Genomic DNA, 15,616 nt, shown 5'->3' with positions numbered 1-15,616 from the left:
AAATACTACCATCATAGTAATTTCTATATTTTTAAGAGCAGGCTTACTGGGAATTTTCATCAAAAACACACTGAAATGTGCTCTGTGTGAATTGAGATACAGATAAAAAAATGCCCCCTTTTTCTTACTAAAGTTGTAATAAATGCAAACAATTGTAAAACATTTATGGTTACAGTATTTTTGCTCGGGTGTTTTGGGAGTGTTTTCATTCTGAGCTCCACTTTTCTGGTTCCAGGCTCATTCTTAAAACATATTTTGCTGTAGCCATGCAATTCAATAAGCAAAATAGTAGTTAAGTACTTAAATGTACAAGACACAATGTAATAACTGCTTTCCCAATCATATAACAGGAACGTTGACATATCAAATAATTCATGATTTTAGTGCTCTTTGTTTTCTACTTTGTTCACATTGCAAAAGTTTACATCTTTGTGAGGTAAACTTGTGCATTTTACATTCCCAGGCCCTTGAAGATGAACTGAATGCCAGGAAAAGGGAGCAGGAGGCTTTCTTCAGGATGAGTGACAGTTCCGACTGTCCAAACCCCAGTTCTCCCAACAGAGTCTCCAAATTTATGCCGTATCAAGACGAGACTACCACATGAGAACAGCTGCTGTGACATTACACAAGATTATCTTCTGCCCACTAACGTATACACACCCACTGGTACCATTGCCTGCTGGCCTTTTTTTTTTTTTTTTTTTTTTTTTTTTCTTTTCTCTTGCTTTACCAGTAATGGCAGAATACTGATCCTTCCATTAGGTTTCTTTATTGTTTTAGTAAATATTTATGTTTTTATTCATGTTCTGATGTGCGTCATTAGACACCCTGACATAATATCTACTCCCATACAGTGTTTGCTTTCTTTTTCTTTTCAAGCATGCTTCAGATTTCTCAATAATGTGATACAAAGGCCATTTATTGGGGTGAGCTGAAGATACCAAATTATCTGTTTTAATGATTAAATATTCAGAAAAACCACCCTATGATTAGGCAACAGGTTTTTTTGTTTTTTTCCAAAGCACCCAGCCAGAGATCATTTTTTCCACGATAACAAGGAATGCTATAAATATTAACGACCTAGTAAATGAGTACTTGCTTACCTTAATTTTTCAAGGTTATCCTTCAAATAAGACCAAAAACTCCTCTAGAAATGTTTTGATTTACTGAATCTTTTTTTTTTTTTTTTTTTTTTTTATTTCCTGTTCTGTGCCTTACTTTGCCTTTGCTGCCAAAGTTTGCCTTTATTTATTTTTACTCAAAGGACATTATACAGCTTACCCCTATATAGTTTTGATTTACTTTGTCTTTTAATCATGGTATGAAGGATGCGATGATTTTGTATCTTTTTTTTTGTTTTAAATGAGGGATAAGGCTGAATACAATGTATCTTTGAATTTAATGGTTTCTCTTAAGATTTCGTTGTTAACTAATAAGGGAACTCAAGTTTTGTTTTTTGTTTTTGTTTTTTTCAGTATTGCTCAGTTATTTTTTTTCTGTTGTATCATTACTGTAGAAATCAGTCACACTGGATGGGAACTGACAAAGCCAGAGCTGTTTGCTTTTTTTTTTTTTTTTTTTTTTTCCCCCCAGGATGTTATAGAGGGGAGTTAAATTTGAATTGTTATGCAACATGCAGTAAATGCTAACCAATGTGCAATATTATATGTTTTTGCTAAGCTTACAGAGGTTTAAGAAAAATAAACTTTGCCTTCCTTTGCACTGAGAGCGAGAATAACATGAAGAGCTTAAACCCAAAAATATATATGTTAACTTTTTTTGGGAGGTGAATAAAAGCCTTTGGTTAAGAGTGATTTAACCATTTTATAATTTTTAGGTATTCAATAGCAATAATTTAGGTTTTTACACATTAGTTCTTCACATCATTTGAAGGGGGTGCAACAATTCAGTCTGCTGTAAGATGCCTCTAGCTGTTTAATTTTCTACTTAAAGTTTGCAGCTCAAAATCATGATTTCTTGAGTGAGGAGTGGTTTTATTGGAGCAGTTTGCATCAGCTAACTGCAGTTGGCCTGCAGATTTACACTGAATCAGGTCCACAATCAGGTACAGCTTAATCTCTCTTATATCAGAAGTATTTACATTTACAATTTTCTTACTGTTTACTGGCTCTGTATTTCTGACTCTCTGCCTTAGTTTACATAACATTATTTGTGTGGAGGGACTGTATGAATAAATTTCTTTTCAGAAGGAACCACTGTTGTAAATAAATGCAGATTTTATAATTGCTGGATTGTTGTGGAGATTCTTTGTAACATGATCCCACCTATTCTACTGGAAAACACATCAAGACTGTCAGATGATATAATTTTTTATTTTTTTTATTTTATTTTTTTAAACAGTTGGTTAAAAAAGATTTATGGGATTAAAAATCCAGTGTCAACTCCTCTATATATAAACACACACACAAGGAAAGGTTATTAAAAAGAAAGTATTGTGGAGAACGCAGGAGTGTGACTATATACAGGATGTTTTTATGTAACTTATGCTAGATAGTATAGCAAATTCAGTCATTCATTGTAGCAGTGGTTAAGCTTGGAACTGAAGCGAGAACATTCCAGTTTGTTACACTCACCACGCACTTCATTGGATACAAATGTTCAATTGCTTGTAAATCCAAATGTTTAATTAGCCAATCACATGGTAGCATATAATCTCCCATGCAACCATCTCTAGCATTTACAGAGTGGACAGAGGACAATATCCAGTGAGCGGCAGTACTCTGGGAGAAAATGCCCAGCTGATGCCAGAGGTGAGAGAATGGCCAGACTCCTTTGAGCTGATAGAGCAACAGTAGCTCAGACATGTAACCTTGAAACAAATAGGTTACTGCAGCAGAAGAGCACACCAGCTGAGAACAGAAAACTGAGGCTACAATTCACACAGATTTAGAAGATTGAAGGAACATTGTCTGCTGTAAGGAGTCTCAATTATGCTACAAAACTTGGTCTAAACACCACAAAATCATGGATCCATACTGTCTGACACATAGTGGTGAGGGTTTCTTGAACAGGAAAATCCCTCGACAATCACCAGATCTCAAATCAGTAGATGGCATTTTGCGATGGGAGATTCACATCACAGATGTGAAGCTGACAAATCTGAAGTATGACTGATGTTACCATGTCGACACGGATCAAAATCTCTGAGAATTTGTGCAATGAAGAATTTAAGCAGTTCTGAAGGAGCTACAACCCAAATAAATCAAACTCTAAACACTGAGTGGAAGCAGTGGGGCATCTGAAGTGAAAAATCACAAAACTTTTATTGACTTAAAGCAAAAGCAGATACACTGTAATGAAAACACATAGCAAAAAAGTAAACAGTTTACAATACTGAAATAACCCCATCCACCTATACACTTGCCTTGCATTGTACTGTACTTCTGTCCTTTCCCACAATTTCACTTTAGGATTTTTTTTTTTTTTAAAGTTTGTAACATACTTTGGTATGATTGGAAGATGGTATAACATTATAGCAACTACAAGCAGAACAGAATTAGTGTTATACAGCTTGCAGCCTTGTCTAATTATCTTCATAACTATGAACAGATTTATTTTTTTAGTGTCAGACAATTGGTACTTTGTAAACACTTGAGATATGGACCAATTGTTAGATTACCAGCCAGTTGTTTCCCCAAACCTTTCCTTAATTACTTAAATCCTATCATCAACCAAATCAACAACCAAATACCTTCTTGAAACTTTCTTCTTCTAACCTTTTGATCAGCACAGAGGGGGATAAAATAGATGGAACATCAAAAAAAAAGTGACAATAGTTAAGATATGACTCATTTCTGTACAATAAAAAATAATTTGTTTCACCGACCATACTTGAGACCAGTCAAGCGTCAATGTAAAACATTATTCTTATACAACGGTCATACTTTGTTATCTGAGCACCACACTTCGGTTACGAACAGATTGTACATTTACAATACTGTAAATCATTGCACAAATGACTGTAGGTATTCAATTGCTATGTCAGATAGGCAGATGTGCTCTGCCGTTCACATTTTGCAAATCCCACTGATGGCTCTGAGAACAGTTATGTTAAAATACTTTGATATATAGACCCTTCTTGCCTTCTCAGTTTGGATAATATAGCCTCTTTGCTACAGTGAGGATAACAAAAATAAAGAAAGCAGTCTGAAAATGGCTTATAAAACTAAATGCACCGTGGCATTCTCCCCTTTCTTTCAGTGTGTGCAAACCTTAAACTTCAGCTGAAATGACTGAAAGTGCACATCTGTTACAATTCGTTGCAACATTAATTATGCAGTCAGAATAAAAGCAATACAACACAGAAACGCTAATATGCACGTCTCCAAGGTAACAAACAGCACTGGGCAAAGAGATAACCAACTATTAGCGCTTGAAAGTTCAGATGTAGTCAATGAACTCCCCCAGTGAGTTAATTTAAACGTCTACTCTGTACTCTTGCGATGTATAATGCGATTCTTGATTTTATAGTAAAATGACTCCAAGACTCCAACAAGGACTATGTCTACCATTGCATACCGTTTAATAAGCGCTGAAGCACTTCGCATATAATATTGAGGCACCATATATTAAAAGGCAAGGGTGTAGATACATTTACTGCTCTTCTAGTTTCTAGCCCGAGAAATGGCGAGACTGACACGGTGACTAACATACGGCAGCAAAGGCAAGATACTTTTTTTTTTAAACCTAAGATTTCATATATAGTTGACATAAAACAAAAAAAGTAAACATTACAAAACCCAACAAGGTCATGTGTTATTGCTGGTTCAGTTGGTAGGTAAAATATTTGTATAAAAATGAAACAAAACAAAATGTGTCAATAAAAAAAATGTACCTATAAATTAAAAAAAAAAACAAAAAACAGGCTAAGTAGCAAGAAATTAGTGAGATCTTGTTCATTTAGATCATTAAGTTACTTATATGTTCATATGGCGATGTGTGCGAGCACATTTACTTCCTAAGGTTTCTTGCTCAGGTAATTCGAGGGGATCCAGCTCTCGACTTCTTCTCCTACGTTTTTACAGAACCACCAGCCACTGCTGTTTTTTTCCAGAACCTCAAACACTGTGCCCACCTTGAAGCTGGATGTTTGCTCATCCCCTTCAAAGTCTGCCACAGCAAGATACAGCTCATCCTTGCTGGGCTCCTTGAGTAAAGGTGGAAGCCTATCCTTGGGTGGCCCAGGCTTCAGCTGGGGCTTTGGAGGAATTGGGACTTTATTCACCTTGGGCTCTTCCTTCTCTTTGCTTGCTGGTGCCTGAAACCCTTTGGGTTTTGGGGGAGGTGGTCTGCTGAGCTGTGGTGGTCCAGCCTTGGGAACGTCCTGGGTTTCTTTAAGAGTTGGTGGAGATTTAAGTTCAGTTGGACTTGATGGAACAGTTTTCTTTGGAGGGGGTGGTCTTTTTGGAACCGTGGCCGGCGGTCTCTGAGGGGGTTCCTTGTGGGGAGGCACTGCTGGTTTTGCAAGAGGCGATGAGCTCTCCTGGCCATGACCATTGATGTGTTTTGGTGGAAGTTTTGGCTCATTAGAATACTTACCGTTATTCAGAGGTGGGATGCTCACTGGAGGAGAGCTAGGGGGTGAACTTGTGTGGGAACTATTTACTGCTGGCGAGGCGTCATTCTGATGGTTCACCTCTGTTGAGCTAGCATCTGCCGGCTTAGATGGTCTCAACTTGCTTCTCAAGTTGGTGATGTCTACTTTGTTCTCCCCTGGGGGATCTGGCTTGGCAGCTGTAACGGGTTTAGGTCGGACCACTGGCTTTGCTTTCATAAACACAGCTGGGCCTGGTGCCTCGGTTTTCTCCTCCTGTGATTCTGGCTTGGGTTTTGGTGGCTGTTTAGGTACAGGTTTCAGATTAAACTTCTTCACCTCTTTGGCAGAGATCTTGTGGCCACATTCAAGACCCATCTCATTTCGAAGGTGAAGAGCTTTGCTCTTTTCATCTTTCTTGGTCTCTGGGGGTTTGTCTGATTTGAAGGGGGGAGGTTTAGGTGTAACCAGTGGCATGATGACCCCAGGAGCTGGGGGTTTTGGAGGCAAAGGTTTGGAGTTATCTGACCTTGATTTCTCTGCTACCTCCAATTCAAAGCTCTTATTAATAGACTCTCTTCGAGGCGGCAAAGCAGGTTTCTCCTCAGCGGGAGGTGCAGTTGGGGCTGGGGGCAAAGGCCCAGAGAAAGAGGGCCCCTTGCTGGCATTGGACTTCCAATCTCTGAGCTTAGGGCGCGTAGAGGACTCAGAGGCTGCATTTGGCTCATCTGGTAAAGGCTTGGACCAGTTGTCATCTGTACCTGAAACATTCGAACAACCACCATCCTCCAGCCTCAGCTTCTCCATCTCATTGGGCAACGGGGCGAGGAAATTGGGTCGCAAGGCATTGCTGGTCTTCTTGTACTTGTCAATAAAAGTGGCAGGTGCCCAGCCTTCTTTGTCATCGATCTGGATGTACCACCAACCACTTGCATTCTTTTCAATCACCTAGAATGTATCAATGTAGTTTAAACCAAATGTTAGTGAAAAACCATTTTTCTTAATTCAGAGGAGCAAAACTTTAGGCCGTGTCTAACCCACCTCAACTTTGACTCCAGCTTGGAAGCTGATACCATCAGGGATGGTGGTCTGAAAGTCTGCTATGGTGTAGAACTCTTCCTCAACTTGGGGAGGGACGGGTGGCTTGGGTAAGTTTGTACCACGTGGCTGTGGGATGTGAGAGGCACACATAAAGGTCGCACTGGTGAAAACCTTATTTATTTATTAAGCCACTGAAAGCTATCTTCAGATATACAGAATCACCACTGGGTATATTCTTACAATGGTGAGATCTCTGCGTGGAGGAGGTCTGTGTCTTGATCCCACTTCTGCAAAAAACAAAACAAAATCACACTAGTAGCTCGCAGCCCAACTGAAAACTAGCAATATGTGTTCTGGGAAATTGTTACACGTCTCCATTCAGGTTTTCTCCACTGGCACAATAAATATTTTGACTGTCATTAGGTAAAACTGTATTATTTGGCACATTGTTGCTTTGCCAGAAAAAAGGTTTTAGTCACTTGTGTGCAAGCTTATCTTTGCAAAGCTTTTGCATGCTTTGGTTGCTTTAATATTTTAAAACTAAATCTCAGAGGCACTGTTTTGTTAAATTCACTTACTGATTTTGTTGTTCTCAGAGAAAACCGAGAGCCTGTTTTCCTTCTGGCTATTCTCTCGGTTTTCTCTAGCGGCGTTGTTTTGCTGGAGTTGTTTAGAAAGCCCATCTAGGTCATTTGTACTGGCATGAGGAGGAGCGCCTGCTGACTGCTTCTGCGTGTCAGCCTTCTTCAGGTAGGACGCTGGGGCCCAGCCCTCGCGGCCTTGGTACCTAAATGGAGGAGAGATGGACAGTTAGTGGCTGATATATAATGAACATAAAGCTGGACGAAAACAAAAAAAGAAGTAATACTAAGAAGTATTTGAACATTTTGCACTGTATAACAAAAATGTGGCTGTTGTTACCTGATCTTCCACCAGCCTTCCAAGTTCTTCTGAATAACCTCAACAATCATGCCTTTCTCCAGGTCGATCTCATCCTGGTCTCTGGCCGAGTACGGGTAAATCACTGAATACTTCTCTTCTGAACGTGGAAAAAGGAAATATTGTTACGTGTATCAGAACACGTTATCAGTTCACAGTTAGGGTGCCACAAATAAACGCATAATGTAGGCTGGGTACGTATAGCACATAATGACACACTTAAACTACAATGGCCTAAAGTATTTATCCCCAGAGAGCTGATTCTGGTCATCTGGACGCAGCGTTTTCAGTGGAAGAAACATTTTGTCACTTAACCAAGTGACTGGAAAAGAGTCAACTGTCTGGGATTTCCTTTACCTGGATCTGTTTTTTTTTTTTACTTTTCTCAATGTGAAACTGAATCAAAGATGACAGTAAAAGTTACAGCACTTTAAAAAAATTAATTCAAGTAATAATGCAACCAGTCTAAAATAAAATAAAGCGTTCAAAAGGATTTAATAGGAGTGAATGCCATCTTTGTTATTCCCACTCGCCTCTAATGGCAGTACTGGCAGTCGACATAGGTTAATGGGTGTGATCTCCAAGTAAAAGTGTGTTGCCACTTTTACTTGGAGATCGAGTGACACACTGCCAACAAAGCTGAAAGTGGAGCTTGTTGTGCCACTGCTAACGACTGGCACAACAAGCTCTAGCTTCACATATTTACGCAGAAGCAAGCACTGGGTGGTTGGATGTTGAGCTGCCTTTTGAGACCAACTTTTTCCTCAACAGACTTTAAATTAAACCTTCTCTTTTTAAGACTGAAAACAGAAGGAAATGAGGAATTTTGCTTCTGACCAAAACTTCAAAAACACCAGACAAAGACCATCATCCTTTTTTTCCCCCCACAAAGTTGGCGAAGATTCTTGTTAGGGCAAAAACCACAGGAACTTCTTTCTGATTAACAGAAACTGCTCAGCAATTTAATATTGAGATTTCAGATGAGATACTGTGGTTGCTATAGGCACACATTAGTTTTACCTGTTATAACTTATCTAGTGAGGCAAGGCTTGAGCAACATCTTGTGGAGTGAAAATGTAAGACACAAAAACGCACACACAGGACAAACTTGTTACAACATCAAACGAAGCCTTGTCTATTGTCAACACCATTTCTACTACTATTACATACTACACACAGTGAACAATCACGCGTTTATTAATGCTGGTTAAATTGTTCTAGTTGTTTATTTGATATATAAATAAATATATATTTTTATCATATATATTATTTATAACAAATACATTTATACACAAATATGCAGTTCACTTTGCATGCGAGGATTTATTTACATGCTGAGGTCACTCATGCAACATTTCTTCATGCGCACACATGGACAAACGTGCACACAGTTTTATATGCGTGTGTGTACACACACACACACACACACACACACACACACACACACACACGCATATATTCATTATAGGGGGAAAAGAAAGGCGTGCGCTCCACCTTGCCCAAAGCCTGTGCTGAATAGATCCCCTAAAGTTCTGCGACGACCCATATGCCTTGGCAGTGACCAGAATCTCCGTGGCACTGACATCCCAGCACAGTAATTGGGGCAAAATAGGAAGTGAACATTACAAATGCAATCTGGAGGATATTTTCATCCTAAAACACTTTCGGTATTGATGGATCTATGGGGAAATAATTGGTATTTTTAATTACTTGAACTGACAAATAGTTCCTTCATCTAATGGTTAATAGGGATCTCTGGGGTGTTTTAAAATTTTTCTTATTAATGTGGCATTTTAAATTGAATGCTGATTAGCATAATGAAGTTTGTTGATTTTGTATTGTTCTCTTACGGAATAAAATCTGTGAATGTTTGAATCAAACAAACTCTCCAGACTTTGATAGGGCAGCCAGCCACCTCATACATCTCAGGCTTTTAAGATCTATAATTTGCATATTGGCAGAGCACCCTATTTTGAGATCCTGTCATTTACTGTACAATATTCCTTTCTTTAGCATATCCTTACCAGGGCTTTGGCAATGAAATTGTAATTTTTTTCTACTGATCCTTTTGGATTTTCTTTTGCCAATTCTCTAGAATGCAAAACACACACAGAGTCTTAGCAGCAACAGTCTTCAACTCAATAAGCAAACCTATTTTGTCAGACTGACTTTTAACCATCAACAGAGTACTGAGTGAGTTACAGGAGTTAAACGTTGTGTGTAACAAAAGATGTGCCTCTGACGTGGTGTGTTCTGCACTTCTGCACTGCACCCTAAACCTTTCCTTGTGGTAACATTGAATCTAAACAGTAGCACCCAAATGTAAAGCTTGATGTACCTTCTTCTCCTGGAAGACTGAAGTCATCAGGGTCATCCTGGGCCTCAAGGCAGGTGGCAGGGACCCAGCCCTGAGCATCTTCTGAACTCACAAACCACCACCCTAAACAGGCAGGAAAAACAAAACTGATATACAAGATACTGCACCTCATGCAATGCTTATTCAGTTAAGGGATTATATGCATCAGTAAAACGCACGACTGATATTTGACTTGTTGCTGCGATTGTTGCAAAGCACCACTATATGTTGCTTTTTTTTTAAGTATGCGTAACCTATAGTTTATGTGATGTATTACAATTATTCTTTTATTATGCATTGCTATTAATCTTCTTGGGCAGCGGCCCCCAACCCCCAGGCGTTGTTTGGTACGAGAGAGTTGAGGCTCGGGTGTGAAATTTATGGTTTTCGGGTTTTTTATCGTTATTTTTTTAATGTTTTTATCCTTAACTTGGATTCCCTGGGTCTTTTCCTGTATGTTATGAATAAATCTTTTTTTGGTACCAGTACTGGTTTTATTTTGTTGTATTTATCCGTGATACCTTAAAAGCCGGTCCGTAAAAATATTGTCGGACATAAACCGGTCCGTGGCGCAAAAAAGGTTGGGGACCGCTGTTCTTGGGTGTACATGTTACCATTGCAGATATTCCGATATTTGAATGACTATTTGTTTTAGTAATTTGATTAATTAATTTAAAAAAGTTAATAAATAGCTATGATTTACAAAACAAGATGACATTACTGGCATACTCTGAGGTTTTTAAAATATATATTTTTATTAATATATCAACTGCTATTTCTCTTGAGTATTTTTAGCAAACCTATTTAACTCAACCTTAATAGCTGGCAACAGACCAAGTCCAGCAGTAGCAACAATCCCACAAACCCCCATAATGTTTCAAGTAATTGCATAGTTCCACATCAACACTTAACGTAACAGGTTTGCTGAACAGTGAAAGCAGCAATCTGCCACAATGAAAACATCAGAGAAATGTACAGAATATATGTTCTAATTCTGTATGAAACTTGCCAGACTCATTTTTCTCAATGACCTCCACCACCTGCCCCACATGCAGGCTTATCTCAGAGCTCTCCTGCTTCTCATAGTCTGTTACTGCCACATACTGGTCGAGTACAAGAGGGTCTGCTGAGGAGGAGTCTCCTATTAAGGGAAGAATAAAAAAAAAATCATAACAGAAGTTTAGCACATCTTCTTTGATCTTTCTTAGGGAAGTCACGAATGAAATCTCAATAATGTGAGAAAAGCCTCCACTCAATATCTTTTGTTCTTCGCTGAAGAGCTCTGTTCATATGTGCATAATATCAAAGGACTGTCTATGAACTTGGAATTATAAGATTGCATCAGTGTGGGTTTAAGGTATTGACCTTTAAAGGTTTTGCATTTCATTGACCAAATGTAATATGACCTTTTAAAATGTCAGACTTTATATGGGCTTTGAATAACTTCACTAAAACCCAATTTAAGCAGGCCTTTACAAAACAGCCAGAATTCAATTTTAGGCTAAGTGGGAGGGAAAAAAACTGCCTTTTGATGAAATGCCAAGAATAATTCCAAGGTCGCAATTTGTGCAAAAGCTATTAAGTAAAAAGTTTTTTTGTTAGAGGGGGCTTATGTACATTACTGAGATTCCCTCAGAGTCCAGACGGAGGAGGCAGTGTACGTGATTGGAAAGGAGCGTGAGGGGAAACAACGAGCTGAGAGAGAAATAAAGGAAGATTTGGAGAATGGGAGTGAAGGGGATGGATTGAAAAGCGTAGATGGTTAATTTATTTCTCACCATGACTGTGACATGTCTATAGAAACAAACCAGCATCATTAAGACCCACCACCAATGTTAGCGCTACATCACTAAAAAAATAAAGTAACAAACGAGGGCTCACAATATAATCACTGTTTAAAAAATGTATAAATAAAAACTCTAACAACTCTGCTTTTTCTATTGACGTTTGTTGTGTAAAAATGCACACACTAAAACTTGGCTGACTGATAAAATGCACGATGAAGGGACATTAGCATCAATCGCAGCATGCTAATCACTGAAGGTGCTATCAAACACATTCTAAAGTAATGCGTTTATGGCACACAAAAAGTTCAGATTTAAAATAACAAAATAATAATAACATTAAGTATGTACAGTAATTACAAAATAGATTTTCTTGATCGGACAGCTTAAAAATACGTTAACATTAGCCTCCTTCAGTGAGCAGCAGCTAGCTAAGAAAATAATCTGATCAAAGCCAAATTTAGTACTGCTTAATCTGCAATTTCTCCATTATGCCAGTTAAAGATTTGAATATTAGTAATGCAAATTTCTCTAAAGCAGAACTGGAGGAACACTAGCCATTTTTAACACAAGCTATTTTCAACTATTCCCTTAGTCACTGTATGTTTGAGTTCCCCATTTTTTACTCCAGATGCCTTTCCAAACAAAACCTCAAACCTTTTTTTTCCCTCCCAGGATCAAACCAAAGATCTCTGGCAAATTTGTAAATCACTACACTATGGCGCCACTAGCTAAACCAGTTTAAGTCGGTTAGCGTAATTAGCTCACCTTAAACATAATATTTGATATATTTGAAACAGAGCCATATTTAAAAATGTAAGTGACAAATGTATTAATTGTAATTTCTTAATTAATGACAATGGCATCCTGAAACATACTGGTATAAATTTTAAAGGATTCCTTTATAATATCAACTTCTTCAATCCTTTACATTTCAATGCATCTTTAAATCTAGCGATTAAAATATAATTTTTCTATTTCTAACTCCCTGATTCAATGTATTGCTGTTAGCATAACCAAGCTTACTATACAGGGTCATACATTCATAGTAGAGCATAACTTTACTACCCTGTACCAACACAACATATATAAATAGAGCTGAGATATGACCCACACCAGTTCCAAAAATCAATCACCAACAATTTATCATTAACAGAACCAATGCAAGCCCCAAGCCTCAACAGAGCCACATCCCACCTGCCCAGACCAGGGAAGGAGAGGGGGGACGGGCCACTAACGACCCACTGGGGTTACACACACAGCACGACCAAGCATGACAGTGTGTTTACTACCTCGCTTTAGGAAAGTAGTTGCTCTCTCCACAAACCCTGAGGGAAAGGAAAATGAATGGAGAAGAAAACTGAAAAAGATAACATGGATGCAAAATTAAGAATAAAAGATGAACTGAGGGGATACAGAGTATATATAAAGAGGAACAGAGAAGGACAATGTTTGTTTCTTGGTTCACCAGTACTGTAACATCAGTATAGAAGGAATGTCTTCTAATAAAGTCATTGTTTTGGTTTGTTCAACCTGTGACCACTAGATGGAGATAACGTCCTATCATATGACACAGAGGTAATTACTGAAGACTTGCTTTTATTCTTTTCAATACATAGTTTATCAGAGAAAAGCCAAGATTCTCATGATTAACTAACCTACCTTTCATTTCAAATACACAATCAAAGCTATCTCACCTGATTTCTTCTTCCCAATGGGTTCCCTGTTAAAGAAAAGAAAACATTACATGACCACACCATACATACCAAAATGGAATGGAACCAGCATACTAATAATATTTAACATAATTCACAAATTCATGAAGGTCCCACTTAAATAACTTAAAAACAAACATCAACAGCAATAGAACAGCATCCCCAATTATTCATTTATACTTAATCTCACTATCATTTAACACGTGTACTGCTGGAGGAATTAAATACAAGAGAAAAAGAAAGGATCTTTACCCATCAGATCTACAAACTGTCACGCAAGAGAAAACAGATCCATGTCTGCAACGCAGGCTAATGTGAATAAAAAGCTTTGAGATAGCTGATCCCGAAAATCCGGGCTGATGTTAAATTCAATACAGCATCTGCTGTGTCTGGTTTAGACATTATCCAGATAAATAGACCATCACTCCACAGCAAGAGTCAGGAACTGATTCAATGGCCAGATGCCTCAAAAAGTCACTGGTGGCTAATGCTCAGCATTTGCTCTGTTTGTTCCTCATTATCTAAACGTCGCACCCTTACTTTATAGCCTACCAGTGCCTTCCTTTTTTCCATCTCACATCTTCCACGTCTGCTCAACCTACTGCTTTATCTCCCTTGATTGTTTTCCTTGGCAGCCACTCTGTGTCCATTTCTCTGCATCAACATCAATGCTCTCAGCCACATAAAGGATTATTGGATTGATAGAACTGTTAATTGCAGAGACCTCATCTCTGTGAATGTTTACCTCCAAGCTTGCCAATTAGGGTATTATGAAAAGAAATACTCAGGGCGACCGACTAAATGGACTACAACAGATGAATCTGCGCGTGCACTGCATGTGTATACTTTGTTTTCATACAGAGAATAAAGGTGAAGAAGTTTTGAAACCTCAAACTAAACTTTACAGTAAACAACTGCTCAGAGAAAATCGCTCCATCCCTCCCTGTGCCTAATCTTCTCTCTGGATTAGGTTATATGACGTCCTTTTTTTCTATAACGATCTTCCTTGCATTTTCTTTCCTTTTCCTTGCCTTCTTCTTGCAACACTTCCTCTTTTGTACTTCTTTCTTCCTTTTTACTCACTGACCATCTACTTCCTCTTTACAATTGAGTTCTCCTGTCCTCTCCTTTCCTCTCCTTTCCTCTCCTCTCTGCTGCTCTTAAGAAGAAAGTATAACATGTCTTACTCGTTGCAGTAGATTTATAGGCCATGATAAATCTTCTCCTACAGCTGCTGTACAGCAGCCTTGTTGTCAGTCAGCCAAGCAACAGGCTGCACTAGCAGAAAGCAGTAATCCAATTTCAATAAAGACAAACCAAGGTCCTTCCTATATTCATCTGCCTCAAGGAATCACATCTCCCTCTCTCTCTCTCTCTCTCTCTCTCTCCCCCGTCTCTACTGATACATGCTTGGGGCTTTGTATGAGGAGTAGGGAAGTATGGGTCCTTGGCAACCTTCCCCGAGGTAAGAAAGGGGAAAAAAAAAAGATGTGGAGATGTGTGAGAACAAACAAGAGTGCGGACTGGGTGTCATAACTTATAAATATAGATTCATATTCCACCGACAGGCTTCGGAAACTTTTAGACACACTTTTTGTTTGGTATCAGCTTACAGTTGCCATGATCTGCTATCCTGATACCACCAATAGAGTGAAAAGTTTTCCAATATCAGAGAACACAAATGCAAACTCTTCATACAGAGGGGCTGCATGTGGAAAATAACACCCAAATCCTTGTGATAATTCCAGTTTTGGGAGAGATCTTTTCCCCCCACAAATTTACTGGAATTCACTATTTAAAGTAAGAGTAAGTACACACAAGTTAGGGCTGTTTTAAATTCCAGTTATTTAGCTAACGTTCATCACATTTTATACTGAAAGTGGCTCATCTTGTCAAAAGAGTGAAGTAAATATAATCAAGCAGTCTTCCTAAAACCTGGCCCCAGTAAAGTACTTGACGGCAGCACACAGCAGACTTCAAAGGAAGATTAAATCTGTCCACATTATATATGACAACATGGCAGGCTGTTGCAGGAGCTCATTTCACATTCAATCTTCATAACAGCTTCTTGTCCTGTTAATTGTCCTTGGGCGTGAACCCCCAGCTGCTCACTCAGTGCATGCCACTCCTGAATGGCATTATGGCATTTATAAAACATCAGGATGTGATAGGTTTATACATAAATATAGTCACAGGCCTTATCTAGTGGATTTCCTAACAGCTGACA

General features: G+C 38.6%; 2 protein-coding genes across 5 annotated transcripts in view; one reads left to right on the top strand and one right to left on the bottom strand.

Annotated features, from left to right (window-relative positions):
* stk10 (serine/threonine kinase 10) overlaps positions 1 to 2,244 on the top strand; it is a 39,530-nt gene extending 37,286 nt beyond the window's left edge. Inside the window, exon 20 of the mRNA XM_040032211.1 lies at positions 464 to 2,244. Within this exon, the coding sequence (XP_039888145.1) occupies positions 464 to 604 (141 nt within the window). The 3' untranslated portion in view covers positions 605 to 2,244. The remainder of the gene's footprint in view (positions 1 to 463) is intronic.
* sh3pxd2b (SH3 and PX domains 2B) overlaps positions 1,590 to 15,616 on the bottom strand; it is a 35,472-nt gene continuing 21,445 nt past the window's right edge. The window contains exons 6-15 of one of the 4 annotated variants that reach the window (XM_040032212.1): positions 13,372 to 13,397; positions 12,967 to 13,002; positions 10,900 to 11,031; positions 9,873 to 9,974; positions 9,029 to 9,112; positions 7,517 to 7,634; positions 7,174 to 7,382; positions 6,836 to 6,882; positions 6,596 to 6,721; positions 1,590 to 6,502 (exon numbers count right to left, since the gene is read on the bottom strand). In XM_040032212.1, coding sequence (XP_039888146.1) covers positions 4,979 to 6,502; positions 6,596 to 6,721; positions 6,836 to 6,882; positions 7,174 to 7,382; positions 7,517 to 7,634; positions 9,029 to 9,112; positions 9,873 to 9,974; positions 10,900 to 11,031; positions 12,967 to 13,002; positions 13,372 to 13,397 — 2,404 coding nt within the window. In that variant the 3' untranslated portion in view covers positions 1,590 to 4,978. The remainder of the gene's footprint in view (positions 6,503 to 6,595; positions 6,722 to 6,835; positions 6,883 to 7,173; positions 7,383 to 7,516; positions 7,635 to 9,028; positions 9,113 to 9,872; positions 9,975 to 10,899; positions 11,032 to 12,966; positions 13,003 to 13,371; positions 13,398 to 15,616) is intronic. The other 3 variants (XM_040032214.1, XM_040032213.1, XM_040032215.1) reach the window with 3 other exon arrangements.

This window comes from Simochromis diagramma, unplaced genomic scaffold (genome assembly GCF_900408965.1).
Source record: "Simochromis diagramma unplaced genomic scaffold, fSimDia1.1 OVJJ01000216.1, whole genome shotgun sequence".
Classification (NCBI taxonomy): domain Eukaryota; kingdom Metazoa; phylum Chordata; class Actinopteri; order Cichliformes; family Cichlidae; genus Simochromis; species Simochromis diagramma.
The sequence above is the reverse complement of the archived record's forward strand: the minus strand, read 5'-3'. Positions and strand labels throughout refer to the sequence as shown.